Raw genomic sequence first — 26253 nt, 5'->3', positions numbered from 1 at the left:
TGTTAGATTTACACCTATGTAATTTGGCGGGTGGGGGGATAAATGTAAATAGTGTTGAGTTTTCAATTTCAAATTCCAACTGTTCATTGCTGGTGTATAGGAAAGTGATTAATTTTTGAATCCTGCAACCATGCTATAATCGCCTCTAACATCCAGAAGTTTTCTTGTTACTGTTGGTTCTCTGGGATTTTCTGCATGGGCAATCATATCACTTGTGAACAAAGATAGTCTTATTCCTTCCTTCCCAATCTGTATGCCTTTTATTCCCATTTCTACTCTTACTGTATTAGCTAGGATTTCCAGCACAATGCTGAATAGGAACAGTGATGAGGGATTCTTGCCTTTTTTCCAATCTTAGGGTGAAATCACGTAGTTTTTCACCATTAAGTATGATGTTAGCTATAGGGCTTTTAGTAGATGCTCTTTACGAAGCTGAGGAAATTCCCCTCTGTTCTTAGTTTGCTGCAATACGTGAGTGGGTACTGAACTTTGTCAAATTCTTTCACTGCACCTATTGAAAAAATCATGTAAGTTTTCTTTTTTAGCCTGTAAATATTATGGGTTATATTAGTCGATTTTCAAATGTTGGATTAGCCTTGCATACCTAGGATAAACCCACTTGGTCATGGTGAGGAAAGAGTGACCCTCTCATATTGTTTCATATTGTTTTATACTCAGTACCTGTTTTAAGAAAAAAACAAGGAAGGAAAACCAAAGACAGGCAGCCCGGTGCCAGGCCTGAAACCAGGCCTGGGCCTGCCTGGCCTAAACCCAGTAGTTAAGAATCAACTCATAACTTAGAAACTGATGTTATTCATAGATTCCAGACATTGTATAGAAGAACACTGTGAAAGTCCCTGCCCTGTTCTGTTTCACTCCGACCACGGGTGCATGCAGCCCCTGTCATGTACCCACTGCTCGCTCAAATCAATCATGACGCTTTCCTGTGAAATCTTTAGTGTTGTGAGCCCTTCAAAGGGACAGAAGCTGCACGCGGTGGCTCAAGCCTGTAATTCCAGCACTTTGGGAGGCCGAGATGGGCGGATCACGAGGTCAGGAGATCGAGACCATCCTGGCTAACATGGTGAAACCCCGTCTCTACTAAAAAATATAAAAAACTAGCCGGGCGAGGTGGCGGGCGCCTGTAGTCCCAGCTACTCCGGAGGCTGAGGCAGGAGAATGAGGTAAACCCGGGAAGTGGAGCTTGCAGTGAGCTGAGATCCAGCCACTGCACTCCAGCCTGGGCGACAGAGCAAGACTCTGTCTCCCCCAAAAAAGGGACAGAAATTGTGCACTCAGGGAGCTCGAATTTTAAGGCAGTAGATCGCCGATGCTCCCAGCTGAATAAAGCCCTTCCTTCTACAACTCAGTGTCTGAGAGGTTGTGTCTGTGGCTCGTCCTGCTACAAGGGTGTATAGTTCTTTTTATACATTGTTGAATTCGATTTGCTAATATTTTATTGAGAATCGTTGCTTCTATGTTCATGAGAAATATTGGTCTGTGATATCGTCTTTCTGGTAATATCTTTTTCTGGTTTTGGTTTTAGGGTAATGCTGGCCTCATGGAATGAATTAGAAAGTGTTCCTTCTGCTTCTATTACCTGGAAGAGACTGCAGAAAATAGATTTTTTTTTTTCCTGAAATGTTTGCTAGAATTCACCAGTGAAAACATCTGAGCCTTGTGCTTTCCGTTTTGGAAGATTATTAATTATTGATTCCATTTCTTTAATTGATGTAGGCCCACCCAGATTATCTTTCTCCTTGTTTGAGTTTCAGTAGACAATGTTTTTCAAGAAACTGGTCAATTTTACCTAAGTTATCAAGTTTATGGGTGTAGAGCTGTTCATAATATTCCTTTTAATCTTTTTATTAGCTATGTCACCCGTAGTGATGCCCCTTTTTTATTTCTGATGTTTGGAATTTGTGTCTCTCTTCTTTTTCACTTGTTTAGCCTGGCTAAAGGTAAAATTTTACTGATTTTTTTTCAAAGAACCAGCTTTTGATGTTTTTTTCTGATTTCCTGTTTTCAATTTAATTTCTGTTCTAAAGTTTATCAGTTTAAGTTTCCTAATGTTGAAGCTTGTTGATTTTGGATCTTTCTTCTTTTCTAATCTGTGTAGTCAATACTATAAATTTCCCTCTAAGCACTGCTTTTCCTGCATCCCACAAGATTTGGTAAGTTATATTTTAATTTTTGTTTAGCTTAAAATATTTTTATGCCTCTTGAGACTTCTTTGATTCATGTGTTATTTAGTAGTGTTTTGTTTAATCTCCAAATACTTTGGGATTTTCCAGTTAACTTTGTGATTTATTTATTTCTAGTTGAATTCTACTGTGGTCTGCCAGTGTCTTGATCTTGGACTTCCCAGACTCTAGAACTGTGGGGAAATCAATGTCTCTTCTGTATAAATTATCTAGTTTGTGGTATTCTGTTGTAACAGCACAAAAAACTCACACTTTAATGCTCTGTTCTTTTCCTAAGTAGACCTGAATTTCTGACCTATATAATTTTCCTTCTTTCTGAAGAACTTCTTTTAACATTTCTTGCAAGGGAGGTCTACTGGCAATGAATTTCCTCAATTTTTGTTTGTCTGAAAAAGTCTTTATTTCTCCTTCATGTATGAAGGATAATTTTATGAGATACAGAATTCTGGGTTGGTGGCTTTTTCTTTCAACACTTTAAATATTTTACATTATTCTTTTCTTCCTTAGATGGGTTCTAGAAGAAAGTTTGATGTAATTCTTACCCTTGTTTCTCAGCAGGTAAAATGTTCTTTTCCTCTGGCTCCTTCGAAGATTTTTTCTGAGTCTAATTTTCTGTAATTTAAATGGGATATGTCTAGGTGTACCCTTTTTTAAAAATTTATTCTGCTTTTGTATTTATCTCTGAGCTTCCTTTATCTGTAGTTTGGCATCTGTAATTTTGGAAACGTCTCGGCCACTTTTACTGAAGATACTTCTCTCTTGTTTTTTTCATTACGCACATATGTTTTACCTTTTTTTTTGAGATGGAGTTTTCACTCTTGCTGCCCAGGGTGGAGTGCAGTGGTGCAATCTTGGCTCACTGCAACCTCTGCCTCCTGGGTTCAAGGGATACTTGTGCCTCAGTCTCCCAAGTAGCTGGGATTACAGGCACCTGCCACCACACCTGGCTAATTTTTAAAATTTTTTTTTTATTTTTTGTATTTTCAGTAAAGACATGAAAATGTCTTTCACCATGTTGGCCAGGCTTGTCTCAAACTCCTGACCTCAGGTGATCTGCCCACCTTAGCCTCCCAAAGTGCTGGGATTACAGGCGTGAGCCACCGTGCCTGGCCTGCTTCACCTTTTGTAATTGTCCACAGTTCTGTTCTGTTTCTTCATTCTTTTTTCCTCTTTGCTCTTCAGTTTGGAAAGTTTCTGCGGCCATGTCTCAAGGTCACGGGTCCTTTGCACAACACGTCAGTCTCTGTGCAACCTGTATTATAAATCTCCGATGTGGCTAACCCAGGGGGATAATTCTGTGGGCGTGTCTCAAGCTCACAGGTGCTTTGACACCACGTCAATCTCTGTACAGTCTGTATGAATCCCCGATGTGGCTAGGGCAGGTGTATGATTCTATGGACATGTCTCAAGGTCACGAGTCCTTTGACACCACGTCAATCTCCGTACAGTGTGTATTATAAACTCCCGAAGTAGGCCAAGTGTATGAGTTTCTTATGCTACTATAACAAACTCCACTTTGTGACTTAAAACAATGCAAATGTATCATCGTACTGTTCTGGAGGTCAGAGGTTTGCAATGGGTTTCACTGGGTTAAAACTGAAGTATCAGCAGGGCTGGTTCCTTCCTGGAGGCTCCAGGGAGAAACCTTTCTTGCCTTTTCCCGGTTCCTGCAGAGGCTGCCTGAGTCCCTTGGTCCCCTTCAACCTCTGAAGCCAGCTGTGGCTCGGACACTCTCTGTTCTGCCTCCCTCTTCCACTGACGAGCACCTCTGTGGTTACTTTTGGCCCGCATGAGTAGTTCTATAATCACTTCCCTATTTTAGTGTCAGCTGTTTGGCCATCGGGGTTCCCTGGCCACAGACACTGACACAGGCAGAGGTTCTGGGGATCAGGATGTGGACCTCTGTGGGAGGCCATCCTTCTGCTGCCACACTCAGTTTTCTTCATGTGATGCAACAAATCGAGAACCAAGAGGCAAGAGCTTTGGACGGAAAAGTAGCCACACAAACTGAGACGGAGTAGAGAACACACGGCTGGCTCTTCATTCCTTCTGCTTCTCATTCAGAAAAAAGTAAACAAAAACTCCAGATTGCCAACAAAATATAGGGACTTTCTTCCTTTACAAATTGAGAATTTGCTAACCCCACCTCAGGATAATTTAGGTACTCTATGAAATTCTGGAAATATTTACTCGTTAGCATACAGAGTAAACACACAGACTTCAGAGTCAGTGTCAGTCCCCACCTTCGATCCTGGCCCTGCCATTTAAAAACCATGTAAACTTCAGCAAATTATTTAATGATTCTGAGCTCTAGTTTTCTTGTCTATACAACTTGGCAAACATTATACATGTGATCGGTCTTTTTAAATATTTGAGAAAGATGTATTTTCTCTCAAATGGGCCATAATGAAAAAGTCAGTTACTGTCCATTAACTTTTAAAGGGACACATTAAGGAAATAGCTTAGCCCACCCATGTGAGGCCAGTCTTACTTTCCAGCACCCAAGTCAACAAACTTATTATAATTAAACATTTCCACAAATTTCTATAATATATCACTCAGTAACAAAGTCACATTAATGAAAAAAGAGTCTACTTAAAATTCCACCTTTCATTTACTGAAGTACTTTCAGGTGAAAAGTTCACGCTGTCCAGGATCCCTTCCAAAGGACCCTTGGAACTCAAGTGACGGTGCAGGTGCAACAAGCTGGCCACAGGCCAGGAACTGTGGCAGTGGAGATGAGCCACAGAGATTCACAATGCTCCTCTCTACGGTTTTAAAAGTTCCCGTGTTATACGAGGAAGCTTTGGTCATCTTTATGAGATAAAATATGATCTGTAATCCTTCCAAACATGCAGATCAACTTCCATCAGGCCTGGAAGGCTGTGCAAACTCATGGTCTTGCCATAATTATTTTTTGTTTTTGAGATGAAGTCTCACTCTGTCACCCAGGCTGGAGTGCAGTGGCGCCATCTCGGCTCACTGTAACCTCCACCTCCCAGGTTCAAGGGATTCCTGTGCCTCAGCCTCCCGAGTAGCTGGCATTACAGGTGTCCCCCATGATGCCCAGCTAATTTTTGTATTTTTAGTAGAGACAGGATTTCACCATGTTGCCCAGGCTGATCTCGAACTCCTGACTTCAGGTGATCCACCTGCCGCAACCTCCCAAAGTGCTGGAATTACAGGCGTGAGCCACCGTGCCTGGCCTGGACTTGCCATATTTGAATGTTACTGTACAGCTTTGGAATTTGAAACCACCTGCACGATTGCTTTATTCTTTTCTTTTCTTGAGACAGGGTCTTACTCTGACTGTCACCCAGGCTGGAGTGTGCTGGCACAATCTCAGCTCACTGCAACCTCTGCCTCCCAGGTTCAAGTGATTCTCCTGCCTCAACCTCCCGAGTAGCTAGGACTACAGGTGCCCGCCACCACGCCCAGCTAATTTTTGTATTTTTTAGAGACAGGGTTTCACCATGTTGGCCAGGCTGATCTAGAACTCCTGACCTTGTGATCAACCCGCCTCGGCCTCCCAAAGTCCTGGGATTACAGGTGTGAGCCACTGCGCCTGGCCTCAATTGCTTTATTCTTATCTGGCACTGAGGGCTGCAGCCGAGCCCCATGATGCTGTGTAATCTCTGCGTTTCACAGAGTAAGTTATTACTGCTGACCATTACTATTGTCAAAAGGAGGGTTATTAATTCCTGGTGACGTTTAACAAGAAAAGTGAAATCCCAATGAACTCATTTAAATGGTCATAACTACACTGATATAGCAGTACCATCTGGATAAAATAAACTAAAATGAGCATTTTATTCCACACATTGGAGCGAGAAAGCTGACAAGGGTGGTCAGTTATCCTTTGCTCATCGTTGTTGAATTGTAAAAATATAAATATTTGCCTGGGAACACAATGTAATGTAATGCTGGGCCCTTCAACTGTGATACAATCAGTGGATGTCCTCAATCCTGGGAACTCCTGGCATGAAAAAGCCACAGCATAGAACCAAGTGGTTTTCCTCCTACAGGAAATCTGGGAAAACTGAGTGGCCCTCGGCACCTCTCTTCACCTCCAAAGACACCATGCATTTTGCTGAATGACACGGGACAGTCATTCTTTTCATTTCTCACTTGTACGACAGACACCACAGCCAGAGTCCACAGCTGCCCTGGCTCTGATTCTGGCCCTGAGCTGGAACGTCTCACTTGTGTCTGAGCCTCACGCTTCTGCCTGTCTCCTGTCCCTTGGGAAGTCAGTCTCTGGTTTTGTGTTACTCACCAGCAGTGTTGTGTGCAGACAGGGAAGAGCATGGCCTCACCTAGCCTGCCTCTGGCCTCTGGCCACGAGACAAACCCGGGCACTGTCCTCTGACAGCAGCCCGGGCGCCCGCAGGAGCCCCTGAAAGCTGTCTGAAGCCTCAGCCAGTGTTTACCTGAACACGGCCCCAGCACCGCAGGGCCCACCTGACAGTCCTGAAAACGACGGGGACACCGAACACCCATCTGCTTGGGACAACAAGCCACTCGCATGGAAATGAGGTCACTCTTTCGTTTGGGAGGCAGGGATGCAAAACAGAGAAAATCATGCCAGGACGGTGGATTACTGATGCTGGAAATTCATGAGCACCCAGAGGGGCTGTTAAGAAAAGTGCCCCTGGACAGACACGGCGGCTCACGCCTGTAAACCCAGCACTTCGGGAGGCCAAGGCGGGCAAATCACCTGAGGTCAGGAGTTCAAGACCAGCCTGGCCAACAACGGCAAAACCCCATCTCTGCTAAAAATATAAAAATCAGCTGGGTGTGGTGGCGGCGCCTGTAGTTCCAGCTACTCGGGAGGCTGAGGCAGGAGAATCACTTGAACCGGGAGGTGGAGGTTGCAGTGAGCCAGGATCATGGCACTGTACTCCACCCTGGGCGCAGAGAGAGACTCTGTCTCAAAACAAAAACAAAACAAAACAAAACAAAACAAAACAAGAAAAGGGTCCCAGGCTCTGCAGAAAGAAGTCCAAGCCCAGTGCCAGACTGCAGGGGTTACGGAGGGAAGTCCAAGCCCAGTGCCAGACTGCAGGGGTTACGGAGGGAAGTCCAAGCCCAGTGCCAGACTACAGGGGTTACGGACTAGTCTATCCTCTTCGGTGGCCTCAGACACACGACTGAGCTCTAAGCCTCAGCTTCTTCATGAATATGTCAGGAATAATCAGTATTGGGGGTTCACAGGGTTGTTTAGAAGTTACACGATATAATAAAACACGGAAATCATTTATACAAATATAAGTCATGAAAACATTGGCTATACCTACGAATTGCAGAGGGAATTTTTCCTCCCCAGTTACCAGAAGGGGATTCAGCTTTCTTGAAAGCATGGAGGGACAGCATAGGCTAAGCCAAGATTTAATTCTGTAGCCTCCTGTGGGCAAAGCAGGGAACCACGTGAATTCTGTGCCCTGAAGTACAAACCTGGAAAGGGAGGCATGCAGTGATCCATCACTTTCTGGAGTTCAGCATTCCCCACGTGGGGAGTGCAAGCAGGCCTGGGGGAGCTCTGCACAGCACAGGCAGCAGGGAACGGGGCATGCTGGGCTGTCATTTCGGGTTTTTGACATTGCCTAAAGTCTCTCCCCAAGAAGGAAACGGAATTCTATCAATCACCGATCACCAGTAACTGCAGTTCCGTCAAACAGATGAGAAGTTAAAAATAATCCGACAGCATTTTCATCCCGTTACGACTTCTTCCATGACAAAGGCTTTCATCCTTTGATTTCATAAAAGCAAACTTGCTGAGCACAAGCTTCTGTGGTACTTAAAAAGTCTTAACTACTAGCATTTCTTTCTTTTAGGTAGAAATCATTTCCTCCCCGAGCCCAGGAAAACAGAGATACACTGTCACAACGGTATTCTCCAAAATCAGCCATAAACTTACATTTTACAAATTAGACAGCATTTTTTCACACATCTTGAGCTGTTAAATTAAAATAATTATGAGTCCTCAAGTCCAGGTTCCAGAATTCCACTTTGGTTTATCTGGATCAAGGTTACTCAGGCCAGCTACCTGCCTAGATTCCAGACTCCAGCCTTTCTGAGGGCCTTTCCTTCCTGAGTTCTATTAGCAAAAGGGGTTATGCCAGACGTAATTTTCCCCCGAAATTACACAACCTCATCCACTTGAAACTGAGACTAAGCCGCTAATCCCACCTCTGTGAAGAGCGAAGATCTCAATGCATGGGTGGATTTGAGAGCACAGCCCCCTTCTGTCCTCGGAGGCTGAGATGAAAGGCGCCCAAGTGCTCTCCTGGCCCCGCGGCGCCCTCCACCTGCGCTCAGATGGCGCTGCTGAGAGCCTGTTGACCCGGGTCTGTGTGTTCCTGCATGAGGGCTTCCTCGTAGGAAGGAGACTTACGGCTTCTAAAAGGCCCTGAAAACCGGCAATAAGCCCACAAAACCCATCCTGACAACCCAGCCACCGCAGGGCTTCCCGGATCAGAAACCGCAGAGGCCTCAAGGGGCTCCCGTTCCACAGGGAGCAGCGGAGCGGGGGGAAGGCCCAGCCGAGGGGGAGAGAGGGTAGCGCAGAGCCTGGGAGCAGGGCCGGGAGGCGTGAAGCCACCGAGGCCACTGCCTGCAGGGATGTTCGAAACAGACAGTAGGGAAATGACAAAACTTGAATGATATAGCAAAGGGGTCAGGAATCGTCGTGCTCTGTTATCTCCTTTAAAACCGCCATGGGCAATCACAGGAAGCAGTTTCCCACCAGCCCCTGCCAGGGGGACCAAGACCCTCCTCCAATGCCTGGATCAAGCTCTGCTGCTGCTGCTGACTTCCTCCCTGCGGCCCCACACGGCACCTCATCTGCAGGTTTCTTCCCTGCGGCCCCACACGGCACCTCATCTGCTGGTTTCCTCCCTGCAGCCCCACACGGCACCTCATCTGCAGGTTTCTTCCCTGCGGCCCCACACGGCACCTCATCTGCAGGGAGAACCAGGCACGCGGGGCGGTCGGGCGAGCTCTGCCCCAGGAACGGAGAAGCCAGCTCCCAGGAGGTGGGCTGGGTGATGCCTTCACGGCCCCCATCCGGCTGAGATGAGCCGCGCTGTGCGGGGGGGCCACGGTTCCACACACCCATCACCCAGATCCTGGAATCCCGCCCTACAAGTCCACAGTGGCACCACATGTGGACAGCTGGGTGCTCCCTGCCTCTCTGTACCTCTGGGCCGCGCAGGCTGAGTTCTAAGAAGTACGTCTGGGATTCGTTTTGGGCTGGAGGGTGGGTGAAGTACATACTAGCTTGGAAACTACCTTCAGTGAGCTCCGCCTGAGACTGCGCCGACTTTAAAACTTTATAAACATCACCACTCAGAGACAACATTTTGGATGTGATTTCTCATCAGTACATTTCTCCTTCCACGAATCATGCCTGGGAAACCACCCACAGCACTTATCTGGTTGGGACTTTGTTTTTCAGCATTTATGTGTCCTGTTTCTAGAGGTTAAAGCTATTAAAATTTTTTTGTAATCCTACAGTTACAAATTAAATAATCCCATAAAAATGCTTTAAAAAGGTGACCTTTTCTGTTGTCAAATATTCTTCAAAAATGTGCAACTCTTCAACAGCACATAAATAATTAAGAACCACAGGGGTCTACATGCCAGGACACCTGGTGTGGATTAAGCAGATCTCCACAGGGGTCTACACATCAGGACACCCGGTGTGAATTAAGTAGGTCTACACAGGGGTCTACACATCAGGACACCCGGTGTGAATTAAGCAGATCTCCACAGGGGTCTACACATCAGGACACCTGGTGTGAATTAAGTAGGTCTACACAGGGGTCTACACATCAGGACACCCGCTGTAGATTAAGTAGGTCTACACAGGGGTCTACACATCAGGACACCTGGTGTGAATTAAGTAGGTCTACATAGGGGTCTACACGTCAGGATGCCCGGTGTGAATTAAGCAGGTCTACCACAGGGGTCTACACGTCAGGACGTCAGGTGTGAATAAAGTAGGTCTACCACAGGGGTCTATACATCAGGACACCGGTGTGGATTAAGTAGGTCTACATAGGGGTCTACACGTCAGGATGCTGGGTGTGAATTAAGTAGGTCTCCACAGGGGTCTGTACATCAGAACACCCGGTGTGGATTAAGTAGGTCTACACAGAAGTCTACACGTCATGACACCTGGTGTGAATTAAGTAGGTCTACACAGCGGTCTACACGTCAGGATGCCTGGTGTGAATTAAGTAAGTCTACACAGCGGTCTACACGTCAGGACACCTGGTGTGAATTAAGTAGGTCTACACAGCGGTCTACACGTCAAGATGCCTAGTGTGAATTAAGTAGGTCTACACAGGGGTCTACACGTCAGGACGCCCAGGGTGAATTAAGTGCGTTTGCATGTAAGGACACACGTGTGAATTGTGGGCCGCCACACGCGTCCCCATGTGCAGCTCGGTCATGTGTGTGCTTGTGTTTGGCTCATCCATTTTGAAGGACAATGAAGATAAACGGAGTCTGAACACAGGCACACGCGTTCCACATTATCTGGAAAGCACAGTTTACCCCGTGTTTAACGGCAGCAGCTAAATTTCCACCCTATTCTTAAGACCCGTTTCCAGGTCACTCTCGGAACGTGGGAAATGTGTGTGCACTTCCACGCTCCCGTCCATGGAGAGAAATATGCTCTGTTTAGACCGCGGCACTCTGCTCACGCTTCCTACGCTGTGCCTGGGCTGCACCTCCTGAACAAGCTCAAAGACCTCCCCGGGTCTGCGCCTGGCCTGCGTTTGTTGGCTCCTTCTCCAGGGTGGCTGGTAGCGTTTCTACCTTACCAGTGCTGAGACTCTGGCCAGGGTGGCCCACGAGAAGCACATGGCCAGACGCCTCAGAAGTGGGAGCTGGGTGGGGTTTGGATCCTGGACTTCAGAACTACGCTGCCTCTGTGACACGGTCGCCCGAGAGTGGAGACACTGCGCTGTGAGCCCTGGCCAGGTGGAAAGCCTTCTGTGGGTGGTCACTGGGAGGGAGAGTGCAGCACCCTTGGTGAGGTCCTGATCCGAAGCCTTTGCTAGGGGTGACTGGTGGCCATGACAGCAGGGCCAGGAGCAGAGCTGGTCTTTGAAACCGAGAAGCACTAACACCCCCCGGCAACTGCTTTTTAGACACATCGTGGACACTCAGACCCGAGTTACCTTGGACGAGACGATCCTGTTGTCTGGGTATCTCTGTGGGATGTAGGCCTCTGCGCCCGGAGGTGGCTCCCTGTGTCCCACGTAGATGGTCCTGCTGTCCACCCAATTCTCTTCTCCTGCACACTGCGGAAAGGAGAGCAGTGTTAGGCAGCTGCCTCAGAACCCGCATCAGAGGCTCTTGCCCAGAATGTTGCCTTGAGGCATGTTCGTCGGAACGGAGACTTGTACCTGCTGCTGACAGCATTGTTCAGGGCTGCGGGGAGACCTGGAGACCTGGGCCCCAGCACCCGGGACGGAGCCACCCTGTCTTACGCAGCCCTCCTGGGCCAAGGTCTTCTGGTGAGCACCAGGAGGCTCTGCGCTCCTGTGAGGGCCACATAGTGAACTCCAAAGCTGACTGCTAGTGGCAACAGCTCAGGGTGTGCACATAAGAACAGAATGCATGGCTTCCAAAACAAAAGAGACAGTGATGCTGCGAAAGGTCTTTAATGGCAGAAGAAAGAAAAACTATGATATTGGGGTAGAAGGCAGGACTTGACTCCAGGGGTGGGGCTTGGACACCAGACCAGATTGAGGACTAGCAAAAACAGGGCTGGGGCAGAGGCAGCTTTCCATCAGACATGCCCGCGGTGTGCCTGTCGGTTTAGCATTGCCATGGCAACAGCCAGGAGCCGCCGCCCTGTTCCATGGCAATGACCTGATTGCCCAGAAGTCACATCCTTCTAGAAATGTCTCCATAAACCACCCCTTAATCTGCATGCAATTAAACCTGCCCTGAGCTACTCCTCTCTGCCTATGGGGCAATGCCACTCTGCAAGGGCAGTCAGGGAGCTATAGCCCTGCCTCTTCAATAAAGCTGTTTTCTTCCCCCTCCTGCTCCTGCTTGCCCCTGAATTCTTTCCTGGGCAAAGCTAAGAACCCTCCAGGTTCTTGCCCCACTGTGGGGTCACTGGCCCTGCATCTGCACATGTATACCCGCATCTGCACATGTAGAAGAGTCACTCAACCCTTCCGGGTGTCTGCTCAGGAACAGGAAGGCTCTCCTGCAAAGATGACTTGGGCCTGACCATCTGTATTACTCAGAACACTGTATTTGGAGGAGTCAAGAAAACAGCTCTGACAAGAAATATTTCAACAACACTCAGGCGGGCCATTTGATGTCAGCACGAAAACCACAAAAATACCTTAGCTCGTAATGAGAAATCCAAATGCCACATCTGAATACGCAGCCCTGGCCATGGCCCCAGCCCACCTCAGAATGCACGGCCCCAGCACATGGCCCCGGGCTCACCTCGGAACACATGGTCCTGGTACACCGCCCCGGGCCCGCCTCAGAATACGTGGCCTTAGCATGTGGCTCTCGTCCCATGACCCACTTCTCTGAAGGAACTGCACAACACTAGCCTTTCTGGGGCATGAGAAACACAGCTGAAGAGGAGACGGAAGCCTCCTCCGCGAAGGGAACACTGGTGCGATGGGACAGGAAGGACGAGTGGGCACTCGTTGGCTGCTGGGCCACTCCTCGCCGCAGGCACGGGGACAGTTTCCCACTGGGCTTCTCACCCATGAGGGAGATGCCAGCACTTTCTCAGGGTCCTGGAGCATGAAATGAGGCAACAGGAACAGAAGACGGCCAGGGGCCCGGCCCAGCACAGATGCCTGTGAACGCTCGGGGCGACTCCTCTCTGTGTGGGCTGCCCCTTGGTGCTTCAGGGAACTCTTGTTTTTTAAAGCCAAAAAAGGCAGGCAAGGCCTGAACAGTCTGGAGTCCCTGTCTGCGTGGTGCTCTTGTTTATAACCTCACGCTGGCTGTTTTTGGTCTTGTTTATGTCATCAGCTCCTCTGCTCCTCTAACGTCCTTTCAGAGGAAGCCCTTCCACACTGTCCCACCCAGACGTCCCGGACAGGAGCTGTGTGAATGTCCGCACATTTGCTGTAATAAAGTCCATTGGCAGGTAATTCACTTCCAATTTCTTTTATTAGGACTCAGCTTTGCAGAACAGTGTAAAGTAAAATAAAGGAAAGAGATCACAGCAGTCCCCGCGTGCCCCAACTGTGTTTTCAGAGATGTTCAGCTGAGACTATGAACCAGCGTTTCCACGGGGAGCCGAGGCTTCCACGCTCCTGGGGACAGATGTACACAAGGCAGCCACGAGGCCAGTGAGGAGCACTCCACCCTCAAATGAGCCAGACGCAGTTTTCCTTGGCGCGACCTTGGGTTGTGGCCTCCCCGCGAGCCTGCTGGCCATGCAGTAACTGTCATCCTAGACTCAAAGCCAGGTGGGCAGCGCAGCCCCACTGCCCTGACCATGCCACAGTCTGGCTGCCCCTCCCCACAAGGACAGGCCCTCCTCCTTGAGACTGGGTCTCCCCGCCTGACGGGGGCCTTCCCAGCTGCCTCTATTTGGTGGTGAAGTCAACAAACCTAAGAGATGCAGGGATGTGGACTTTAAAAGCATCTTAGGAGCTTCATAAATAAACTGCTGCCTATAAAGGCTAAGAAAAGTCCCTGGCTCCTTTGTTTTCTCAGAGCACAGCCAAACAGATGCTTCTCATTCTCGTGGAATCAGGAAATCGCACTGAATAAGAACATAAGTGAACCAGAAAAAGAGAGAAAAGCATACAGGTATCTTTTAATACAAAAGTGAAAATCGTAGAAACTTTCTTCTAAGCTTCAAAGACAGCAACTGAATTTCAGGAGTGGCCACGAGCCCAGACACTGGCTCTGAAAGCTGAACGCTTTCCTGGAGCCGTGTGGCATCGCCCACGCCACGGCGAGCTCACGCTGCCCGGACGCTTCCAGCCAGCAACAAAGGGACCCTGTCTCCTGGAGGCACGATCAGGATGAATGGATGAAGTCCACTCCATATTCTGAACAGTGCTGAGCAGACGTTTATCGTTAAATAATTACATCAAAAACAACTCAAATACAGCCCAGCAGTGTAGTGGCGTTTAAACCGACACAAGTAGGAATGACTATTTTTGTCTGTGCCATGACATCACAAAATCAGCTGCCAACATGCAGTGGGCCTTGCCTGGCAAGTGGGTTGCTTGCCTGGCAGCCTTGTCAGCGTAACAGATACCAGACTGGATCAGGAAAGGACCTGAGGCCATGAGGTCACTTAGACGGCCTCACCCAGGGCATCAGGAAGGACAGAAACCTAAGTGTCTCTTCGGGTTCACGCTTCGAACCAAAGGGAGCTCTTTGTGTTGCATTCTCCACAAATGTTCACTTTTTTTTTTTTCAAAGTGAAAGCAAGTTCATTACAAAACTAAACAAATAAAAGAATGGCTACTCCATAGACAGAGCAGCCACAAATGTTCAAATTCTAGGAAGACTAAACTGACCAAAAGGAACAGAGCTGAAAATACGCTGAACCCCCAGAGGATGTAGACATGATCCCAAACGGTGGCCTGGGGACGGGGCGCCCGGTCCCTGCTGCTCACTGGCTCTGTGGCTGTGGCTGCATCACACCACGTGTCTCTGTCAAATGTCGTCAGCAGCGACATGAAGGGATTAGAAGGGCCAACCTTCGTGGTCCTCCCAGCCCGAAGATTCTGGTTCTCTGTACAGTTAGCAACAAAAACAAACTCAGGAGCCCCAATCATGTAACTTTTGAACCTCACCAGTCTTGAACTCAGGGCCAGACATGCTGTGCATAAATGGTGGCACAGACAAAACAGGGTCCCCACCAGGCACAGTGGTTCATGTCTGTAATTCCAGCACTTTGGGAAGCTGAGGCAGGCAGATCGCTTGAGGCCAGGAGTTCAAGACCAGCCTGGCTAACATGGTGAAACTCCATCTCTACTAAAAAAAAAAAATAGCTGGGCATGGGGGCGCCTGTAGTCCTAGCTACTCGGGAGGCTGAGGCAGGAGAATCGCTCGAACCCCAAGGTGGAGGCTGCAGTGACAAGATGGCTCCACTGCTCTCCAGCTTGGATGACACAGCGAGGCTCCGTCTCAAACAAACAAGCAACAAAAAACGGGGTCACACCACACAGGGTTTTTTTCAGGATTCAGAGTAAAGACACAGGTAGTCAGGAAGCTCTCCAGGGCAAGAGGATGGAGACCCCAGCCTCTCTGTGTTCCCAGACAGGATCAGCGACACAGCTCAGCCAGCCCCACAGCCAGAGGCTCCCATCAGCAAAGCAAAGCTGAAAGCAGGCACCAAACTGTCTGTGTCAAGTAGCAGGTTTCCTAACCACTCATTAACAACCCACTGTCCAAACGGCATCAGAAAGCCACGTGGCATGTCCCCTGGAGGGCTGGCATCAAGTTCCAGCTGAAGTAAAAATCCACCCTGTGCTGATGGGACTGACCAGAGGACACAAACTGACCAAGGGAAACATCTCGAGCAACTCCAGGAGGGGCACAAAAAATTCGGCGAGAAGGTTCACAGCTGCACTCTTCAAGGAAGACACAGGTGGCAGCCTCCAAACGCGCGTCCACTGACGAAGGGATACACAGAAGGGAAGGAAGTGCTGACACCCACACCAACACACGTGGGGCCAGAAAGCATCCCGCGTGTGAAGCAACACCGTGTTGTAAGTCCATTCTGATGAAATGCCCAGAAAAGGTGAATGCAGGGATGGGGACTGATGGGGGCTGATGGGGGCTGACAGGGGGTGCGGGGGCTGCCGGGGGCTGGGCAAATGGCTGCCCAGGGGATGAAAACCTTCTGGGTTGGAGGGTGGTGGTAGTTGCTGATGGTCCCTGACCGGCAGGTGAAAACCTTCTGGGTTAGAGGGAGGTGGTGGGCGCATGACTGAATATTTTCCAGTTGGAACCAATGGATTGCATGCTTTAAAAGGGAGGATTTTAAGGTATGTGAATTATACCTCAGTAAAAATGTTATATTTTCTTTTTAACGAGACAGAGTTTTGCTCTCATCACCCAGGCTGGAGTGCAGTGGCAAAACCTCGGCTCACTGCAAACTGCACTTCCAGGTTTAAGCAATACTCCTGCCTCAGCCTCCCTAGTAGCTGGGATTACAGGCAAGCACCACCACGTCCAGCTAATTTTGTATTTTTAGTAGAAATGGTGTTTCACCATGTTGGCCAGGTTGGCCTCAAACTCCCGACCTCAGGTGATCCGCCCGCCTCAGCCTCCCAAAGTGCTGGGATGACAGGCGTAAGCCACCGCATCCAGCAGGAAAAGTCATTCCTAGATGTCAGAATTGCTTCTCTGTTTCAGTCTTCCGTGTAAATTCTAGAAACTTAGATATAAAGCTCTTCCTGAAAATCTCCGAGGAAGTGAAAACGATTTACTTTTAAAACATAATTACTTTTTTTAGAGATGGCGTATTGCTGTGCTGTCCTGGCTGGAGCACAGTGGCTATTCACTGCAGTGACCATTCACAGGGACAATTAGAGTGCACCGTAGCCTTGAACTCCTGGGCTCAGGCAGTGCTCCCTGTGCAGCTTCCCAAAACACTGAGATTGCAGGCATGCCACCACGCCCCCCAAATTACTTCAACTTAAAATGAGAATGTATTTCCAGCTACCTCAGTGTTTTAACAACCCTGAAAAGAGTTACAAGGTTTTGGCCCGGCTGCCATTTCTTACACAGCATAACTGCATGGGAGCTGGAGTGTGCGGGGGCTTTCAAAGCTGCTAACACCGACCACCTCCCCTCACAGAGCCGCTCAGCTCAGCAAACCTCCGCCAACTGCACCTCACACACTGATGAGAGGCACGTGGAGGCTTCAAGGCCTCAGGGCCTCCGGTGTGCTTTCTGTCCACCACATCAGCTGCTCACCTGGCTGCTAAAAAATACATTTTTGCAAAAGGTATGTGTGGTATGATGCTAAACATGACCATCTGCCTCATTTCCACGACTCACACAGAAGACTGTAGAAGGAGGAACAGGAAGGAGTGCCACAGGGTTGGGAAAACAGGAAAATGGACCCCAGCGTGCCTTCCGGACAGAGGCGCCCGCACATGGGCTGTGCCTTCCTTCCAGGCCAGGCCCAGGCCTCTCCATGCAGGATGCCATGAGAGGACCTCTGAGAGGAATTCCGCATCTGGAGTTGCGGGAGAAAGAAACAGTGAGCGGCGTGTGGGCAGCGCGTGGGGAGGGGGCGGCAGGGCCTCCCGGCTGCATGGAGCCCACGGTGGAGGAAGTCTCACGTCCCTTCTCCTAATATGTGTGCTCAGGACACAGCACTGTGCAGCGTCCTGGCCGCCTTCCCACCAGCGGGAGGGGGCTTCGCAGAGGGGCAGCTGTAACTGCGTAGCACAGGAGTGTCAGAGAAAATGTCACCACAAATCGCAACAGTGCAGCTACCTGGGCAGCCTCCGGGGCTCCTTCCCTTAATTATTATTATTATTATTTTCTTCTTCTGAGACAAAGTCTCGCTCTTGTCCCGCAGGCTGGAGTGCAATGGCGTGATCTCGGCTCACTGCAACCTCCGCCTCCCAGGTTCAAGCAATTCTTCTGCCTCAGCCTCCCAAGTAGCTGGGATGACAGGCATGAGACACCACGCCTGGCTAATTTCTGTATTTTTAGTAGAGACGGGGTTTCACCATGTTGGCCAGGCTGGTCTTGAACTCCCGGCCTCAGGTGATTCACTCGCCTTGGCCTCCCAAAGTGCTGGGATTACAGGTGTGAGCCACCGTGCCATCTTAATTATATTTTTAAAGATAGTTTTGACATTTGGGATTGATCCACTGCTGCCTGAAAACACACAGTCTTTGTGCACGTGCCTGGCAGTGTTGCTTTCTGACAGGTGCCAGCGCCCAAGCTTGGTAGTGCCTGGCAGTGTGGCTTTCTGACTGGTGCCCAGCACCTGTGTTCAGTGACTGAGGAAAATTTCCCCAAGGAGCAAACACCCCTGAGGCCACTGCCACGGGAGCATGAACTCTAAACCCACAGTGCAGAGAGGCTCCAGGGGCGAGACGCTGCGTTTCAGAAGATCTACGATGCGACACTCTCAGTGTGCACCACAGCACGTGGTCAGATATTAATCCCAGGCCAGGAGCTGGAGCCTGTCACCTGACAGGTCATCTCAGCCGGGCGCAGGGGCTCACGCCTGTAATCCCAGCACTTTGGGAGGCCCAGGTGGGTGGATCACCTGAGGTCAGGGGTTTAAGACCAGCCTGGCCAATACGGCAAAACCTCGTCTCTACTAAAAATAACAAAAATTAGGCAGGAGTGGTGGCACATGCCTGTAGTCCCAGCTACTTGGGAGGCTGAGGCAGGGAGAATGGCTTGAACCTGGGAGGTGGAGGTTGCAGTGAGCCAGGATCGTGCCACTGCATTTCTGCCTGGACGACAGAGTGCGACTCTGTCTCAAAAAAATAAATAAATAAAATAGAATTTACTATTGCTTCCCATTTGACAGAGCGTGACGACAAACCCAGAACCATCGCCACACAGGCTGGAGCGCCGCGTGCAAACTCACCCCCGATCAGTTATCCAGATGGTTTAGGCAGCGTTCAGTGTCACACAGCACAGGAGTGGCACTGGCCTCGCTGGCCCTGTGACCCTCCCCGCAGTTCTCTGTTAATGAAGTGTGGAAGTGAACAGGGCAAGGGAGAGGATGGAGCAGGCAGCATGGAGGAATTGGCTCCAACGTGCCCAGTCTGGGGATGGAAGGAGGGTCTGGCATCTGCCCTGCACTTTTACTCACACACAGGACACACGAGAGGGTGTGTGGGGAACTGCCAAGGATGTGGCCGACTCAGCAGCCCCGAGGCGTGCCTTCATGCAGACGGGCTCACTTTAGGATGAGTAACAGATGTCAACATGAATCCCCATGGAAACAAACGGCGGCCACCGGAACAAGCAGCAGTGGCCACGGACTCCGAGCTGCAGGTCGGCGCCTCCACAGGCTCCCAGGGACTCCAGCCAGGCCAGGAAGGCAGGAAGGAGTCCAGGGAAGAGGCCTCGGAGGGCAGCCATGGGCCTGGTGGGGTGGGGGGTGCATGGGCTCACGCCTGGGAGGCGCGGCATCCTGTGGGGCTGGCGGGGGGTGGGGGGTATTTGCTGTTCTCTGGCTGGCCCTAAGTTGGAACTGGGGGCAGAAACTAGGTCGTTGTGAACTAAGCTGTGCCCGCCCTGTGCCAGGGCTATGGAGGTGTGGGCTGGGGTTCCCTGGCCACAAATGGCTCAGCCACTGTCCCTCTTCAGGAAGGATGACGCCTCTCCAGATACGCCCACTCACAGGTGGAGGGGGGCATTATGAAATAATTCAAACATGCAGAAAACTGGAGTAATTAAATAAATCACCCAGATTTCACAAATGTTAACATTTTTGCTATATTTGTACCAACCAATTTTTTTCTTACAGAAATAAACTTAAAACATAGAGTTTTATATAAGTCATTTGAAAGTATTCTTTTTAAAAAATCTGGCAATGGGTGAGTAAGAGAGGAGAAAACTGCAGTTACCTAACACCCCTTTAGAGGAGCGATGTCCTCGAGGCCCCAACCTGCTCAGCCAAAAGCACCCTGAAGCTGCTGGGAGGGGCTCCTCCTGTCAGCGTCCCCCGACCGATGGAAGCCCGCCTGTGTGCATCCCGTGCCTCCGGCTGTGTGGTAGGAAGGAAGAGGATGGGACTAAGGCGGAGTCAGATGATGAGCCCTTCAGCAGACAGGGGGCGCTGTTGGCAGCATCTTCACAGCAGGGCTTCACACCGTGCTCTGCTAACCCCACTGGAAGAAGAAACACCTAGAAGCTACGCAGCCAGCCACGGGTACTTCACCTGCACATCAAGGGCCTGTCTCAAAGCAGGGAAAGACCGATAAACTGAGTCACACCAAATGCTGCTAGCTCTCTAAGCCAGTGCAAGACCCCTGCGGGCAACCCACTTGCAGTCCCACAGACATCACATCCGAGGCACACACCGCAGCCTGCTGGCCTTGCCACCGACCCTGAGGAAGGGTGGGACCATGAAACAATGACGCCCCCATTCCCTAGGGTCTTGTAACTGCAGCTCCCGTGACAGGGGACGAAGGTGGAAGGAGCTGCTCACACACACAGCCTTGCTCGCCAATGACGCTTTTCACCAATGCCAGCAGACATGTGTTGCTTCGTCAGTCTGACACACACAGGGCAGTGACAGGAAGAGGCCCAAAGGAAAGAGCGTTCATTCAGACCTGACCCAGAGACCCAGGGCTCTCACACTCTGAGACTGTGACCTGGGATGAGAAATACGTTGTAAGTCACCATGCAGTCCAGGCTGTGCGTGCAAACATAGGAAGGCGAAGCCTCCTCGTCTGCTCTGTCTGGTCCCCTGCTCTGGTTCTGCGGTCTTTCAGTGCTGCTTTACCTCGAAATGAGCTGCAACTGTGATCTGGTACGCGTCTTCTGTGAGTGGGTGCAGCACATCACACATTTGCAATTTGTAAGTTGGAATCTCAGCCTCCCCTGAGAGTACCGATTAAAATAGTTGCTGGAATGGGATCTATGCTCCTCTAAAGTACCATCGTCTCCCATTTCTCCAAATACAATAAACAGGGCCCAGGCTTGACATCTTCTCAAGGGCGTCACCCAGGAAGACATGGTCCTCAACCACCCTCTTCTAATTTCTGCAACTGGAGATACCGGAAGCTTTGATGTAAGACACCTGGCTTCCAGTTTAGACCAGATGACTTACGAAACCTGGGAGGTGTCAGCTGACTTTACAAGTAAAGAAAAATCCTAGCACCAGACTAGACCCAAGTAATTTTCTTTCATAAAAGTTCTGTTAAAAAACGAGTAAAATCAAAATAGCCTGCAGTCTATCCTTTATATTGGACATTTCCTAGAAGGCTGCAACCTTCAGCCGCAGTGCTTAGCCAGGTTCCCTCTCCTCCAGACACAGGAGGGAATTCCTTCGGCCCCAATGCTTAGCCAGGTTCTCTCTCCTCCAGACACAGGAGGGGATTTCTAGTTCTCCTTGAGAGATGGACAGGAAGCAGTGAGGCAGCAGGCACTGCGTTTGAGGAGCTGAGGTTCCTGGTGCACCTGTTTTCTAACTTGCAATGAAGAAAACCCGTCAGGTCTTCCCAAAGGCTGCCATGAACGCTGTGAACCTGGGCACTGCGGGTCCTGAAATGCAAAAGCAGAGCCCTTCCTCTAATTTCAAATCCACTACCAGAAACCACGGCAGTGTCCTAACCCAGGCAGAAACTTAACAGATCCTTCCCATCCTGTTGCTCCAACACACACCCAGGTGTGTGGAGGTTGCATGGGCCGGGGTACTGGAAGTGCAGAGCCAGCCCTCCCTCCCCTTGGGAGTAGAGGGAGGAAAGGATCCCTGCAATTCGGGAAATACTTTAATCGAGAGCCTGCGGCAGAAAAAGGGCAGCTTGTCCCTTTCCCTCTTTTCAGGGACAGCGAGGTGGACTGAAATGGGCTGACCTGGAGGCGCTGGGCTGGTCTAGCACAGAATGAGGAAGACGAGCTGAATGGGGGAGGCCTTCCAAATCACGCAGTCAGGGCTCAAGCACGCCCCCACCCCCTAGTCCCCACACGAAGGCAGTCTCCAGCTTTGATGCCTTCCAGCCTTCCACCACCCTGTGAGCTCCCCTGGGACCCCTTCTCTTCCCAAGGCAGCAGAGGCACAGGCAGGACTTCCCTGGAAGGCACAAGGTGGGGTGGAGGGTGGAGGTGGTGTGGAAATCCTTCACAGGTGCGTCTCTCCACACCCCATGATGCACGTCACCCACAGACGCAGATCGCCACTCACGCACGCGGAGCGTTGGTGGCTGCCACACAGAGGGCACCGCAACTAAAAACACCGTGTTCCGCTGCAGGCTGCATGGAGCCCAGTGCCACAGCTGCTATCGACAGTGTTGAGGAAGGACCAGTTACCCAAAAAAGCACAGGAAAAAAGCTGTTTCTGCAGACAAAGCCCTGGGCCTTTCCTGGGACCCCCATCCGCCGCAGGGCAGCACGTTTACAAAAGGGCTACAGCTTCCCAGAGGTTCAAGGATTCCCTTCGTTTGCTCTTTCAGGGGGCAGGGAGAGTGGGCAAGGACTCCTGGTCACCAGCGGAGTGCCTGGCATTGGCTCGGGACCCGTACAGCCCGGGGAAGCAAGATTCTCCCGTGGGAAGAGAAAGGCATGGTGGGTTTGGTCAACACAGAGAGAGGGCGGCATTTCCTTTGCTTAGATTAAGCAGCAAATAAATTAAAATACATGAAAACAGAAGGGCTGGGTGACACCACGCAAACTGTTGCAGGCCAATCCAGGCCACCACTAAGCAGTTTACAGCCTGCACTCTGTTCTGGGGGTGGCGATGGTGGGGCAGGGCAGGAGGTGCCACAGCTCATCAGAACCCAGATGGCACCCTCTGGGGAGGGAGATGGACAGGCCGTGGCCTGGGGCAGCACCTCACAGGCCACAGCCTTCGGGGTTCTGGGAGGGTCCAGAGTTCCGCCCAGACACAGACCACCGTGGGCCAGGCCTTCCCCGTGCGGCCCACGTGCACACACACAGGGTTCCTGGGCTTTCACGGCAGAGCCGTTCCCTACGTGGAGCACTGTGATCGGATGCCAATCGTATATGATTAGGGATTGTACCTGGAATATATACAGAACGATTCAAACTCAAAAACAGAAAGACAAGGCGGAGCTCCTCTAGGGACCTGCAAATGACCAGCAAGCCCAGGAGAGGACGCAGAGCATCCTCAGTCACCAGGGAGATGCGGGGCAGCCCCGCCAAGGGCAGAGCCAGTCGTAAAGCCCCAGGCTGCTTGACTCCACCCACAAGAAGTGTCCACACGGGCAAATCTGCAGCGACAGAATGTGGATTAGCAACTGCCCAGGGCTGGGCTGGGGCGGGAGGGGAGGGGAGCTGGGGACACAGCTTGGGAGCGCCTGGTACTGGGGACGGGGTTTCACTGGAGGGTGATGAAAATGTCTAAAATTAGATTGTGGTGATGTTGTGTAGCTTGGTAAACACAATAAAAATCATCAAATTGTTTAAGTGGGTCACTTTATGATATGTAAGTGATATTTCAACAAAGCTCTCTTCCTACACACTCGCGACAGGCTGAGCACTGCTCACGGCCCTGCTCCCAGCCACACGGCCCCACCACGGCCGCTCCAGGTCAGCACCCCTCACCACTGGAACCTTCTACCTGCTCATCTTCTGCACAAACAGGCTTCTCTCAATTTTCGTGTAAGCAACATTTTTAAAGTTTAGTTTTTATATAGTATATAGATCACTGTTGACATAACAAACTCCATCTTAGAAAAAGACTTTGTTCTACATTTCACAGCGCACTTTGCCAACAAAGATAAGGTGATTTGCTTAATAAACAAACAAAAAAAAATAAAGACAGTATCCAACCAGGTAAGGACACAGAAAGCACACCGTTGCACTCAGTTCTCACGGGAGGACTCAGCCTCGCAGTCACTTGTGATAAGAACTTGGCATCTGCCCAGCAGGCTCTGCCATCTGAGTCCTCCTCACAAGACCACGGACCACCCCGCCCAGCCCAGGGGTGGTGTCTGCTTCACTCCCCCCGACTGGTTCATTAACCCTTCCTCCTATCTCCCTTTTTCTCTTGATGTTAAATGTTACTTTGTTTGTTGCGGAGTATTTAAAACATTTATGTATTGATTAGGTATACTATAACTATGGTTTACAATATTGACCGATGTGAGGAGTGGCTTGAGCCTGGGTGCCCGCTGCTGGGACTACCCAGTGACAGGAAGCACCAGCAGTTCCTGGCTTTTGTGATTGAAATAACGTCAACAAAAGCCTCACACTATGGAAAGACACAAGTGCACGTGGACCCGGTTATCTCTAACCTTGCACCGCTCATGACAAACAGCATCTCATAGGGGGTAAAAGTGAGCCCAGTAAGTTTCCAAAGGAGTATGCCTAAGAGCAGAGAAACTAGAATAAAAGAGATTATTCCCAAAGTAAGAAGAGAGAAACAGCTGAGGGCAAGCACCATGCAGCCGCGTCCTCCGGGTTTAACCAAGGGGGCAACTCCTCCCACCAGGGCAGATACAGTTGCCTGCGCCCGTCCCAGAACCCAGCAGATACGTCCAGGCTGGGTGGGATTCCAAGGTGTCTCTGTCTGGCGCACGCCTTTCCTCCCCTTGTTGCCCCAGTAAGGGCAAGATGTTTCCGCATTCAACGTTCAATCAGAAAATCGCCGGATCACCCGAAATAACCAACCTTCCACTGTGGGTCACGCCTTCCCCAACCTCACCATCAACTCTGCTAGGGTCTGCGTTGTGGCTGCCAGTCAGGTTAGAATGGGGTTAGAACGCATGCAAGGACAAAGGAGATTTTTAAAAAACAGGCTGAAAACCACTTTTAGCCAGGGTTAGTCCCTAATGGAAGTTTCACATTTTAGCTGAGACAAACAAAACCTATTAGCCGAACGACACCGGGGGCAGAGCAGAAGCAAACCAGCCAGCCTCAGTCACTGGATCAATGTTTACAGCAGCCATTCCCCCTAATGGCCGGTTTTCAAACGTACAGGTATCCAGTGACACAGCAACTTCTTGTTCTGCTGTCTGTTTATAGCTTCAAACAGCAGCGCTCCTTGTTTGATGGTCAGAAGATCGTGGGCACTTAGGCGTTTCTAAAAATAGGCTTCCTCCTGACTCGCTGTCTCTGCCGCCTCACAGTCCAGGGAAGCGGCGCGTGGTGCCTGTGCCTGCCCGACTCTCAGCGGCTCCCGGGAGCACCCTGGACCCCAGTGGACGTGTGGGGCTTGCTTGGGTGTAAAAAATGCAAACAAGCCCTCTGCAGATGGACCGCGTTTCCACCGCTGTGCTGAGACACACGGCTCTCTCCCACCTTTGTCCCAGCATGCAAGCAGGGCCTGGGGTCTGGGGTGAGGCTTCATGTGGGTGCGCCCATCCCTCTGTCCTCCTTGGTCAGAGCCACTGGCATCTGCTGGGGCAGGATCAGAAGCGCCACTGGTTCTCCCCACTCTCATCACACTCATGGTAATGATGACTGGATTTCTCTCCTTCCTTTTTTCTTATTTTTCCCCCAAACAAATCTCAGGTATTTTCAAGGCTCTCGGTGGCACTTTCCTGCCATGAAAATATTTTTCACACAAAATCACTTGGGTCACAATGATCCACAAAAGCACAGGGACATCCTTTTGATCTGGAAACACAGTCAATCTGGGAAATGCTGGATGCCAGCAAACCTAGACCATAGTTTACTGGGTCCAGAACTGAAATAATGATATAAATTCTCACCCCAAATCATTCTTGTCCTACTCTGGATTGCCTAATTCTGATAGTCCGCAGCAGTGGGAAGAAACACAGCTTCCTAAGAGTCCAGACACAGGAGACACAGAGGAAAAGAGCCGGCGACCAAAGCATCGCTCGGAGCCCACGGCACGTCCAAGGATCAGGAGGGCGCAGTTAGAACAGACTCCGCAGGACTCATGAAATGCAGCAAGAGCAAAAATAACGCTGATTTCATGCGATTCACCCTCCATTTTTGACAGGAATACATTTCTGACCAGGCAGCTTGTGAAGCAGCAGCCGTGGTTAGTGGCTTCCGTTTACAGCCGCGTGGGATGGCACGGAACGTGCAAGGAAGCAATCAGACAGACCTGGCTTCCCCGCGGCTCTGAAGCCGGCCTCGGCACGGTGCCTGCACGGTGCCTCCGTTGGGACAGAGACGCCTCTTCATCACAGGGCACCAGGCAGGCTCACCCATCCCTCTGCAAATCAGTGCTAGAAATCGGCAGCTTCCTCTTAGACTCAGGCTGGTGCGTTCCTCACGGCCACGTGTTTCTGCCTGTAACTGAGGCTCATCTCACCTGGAAAACCAGGGTGGTGACGAGGTTCACATGACTGAGCTAAGGGCCAGCTCTGGGGAAGCTGGGAGAACTATAAACTCCGGCATTAGAGCCTGAGGCCAAGGTCCCTGCTCCAGTGTGCAGAAG

The 26253-nt window shown here is 50.4% G+C and overlaps 1 protein-coding gene across 1 annotated transcript in view; it reads right to left on the bottom strand.

Annotated features, from left to right (window-relative positions):
• ATP11A (ATPase phospholipid transporting 11A) overlaps positions 1 to 26253 on the bottom strand; it is a 183965-nt gene that overhangs the window by 78488 nt on the left and 79224 nt on the right. Inside the window, exon 2 of the mRNA XM_025364423.1 lies at positions 11393 to 11515. Coding sequence (XP_025220208.1) covers positions 11393 to 11515 — 123 coding nt within the window. The remainder of the gene's footprint in view (positions 1 to 11392; positions 11516 to 26253) is intronic.

This window comes from Theropithecus gelada, chromosome 17 (genome assembly GCF_003255815.1).
Source record: "Theropithecus gelada isolate Dixy chromosome 17, Tgel_1.0, whole genome shotgun sequence".
Taxonomy (NCBI): domain Eukaryota; kingdom Metazoa; phylum Chordata; class Mammalia; order Primates; family Cercopithecidae; genus Theropithecus; species Theropithecus gelada.
Note: the sequence above shows the minus strand (reverse complement) of the source record. Positions and strands in the feature narration are given on the sequence as shown.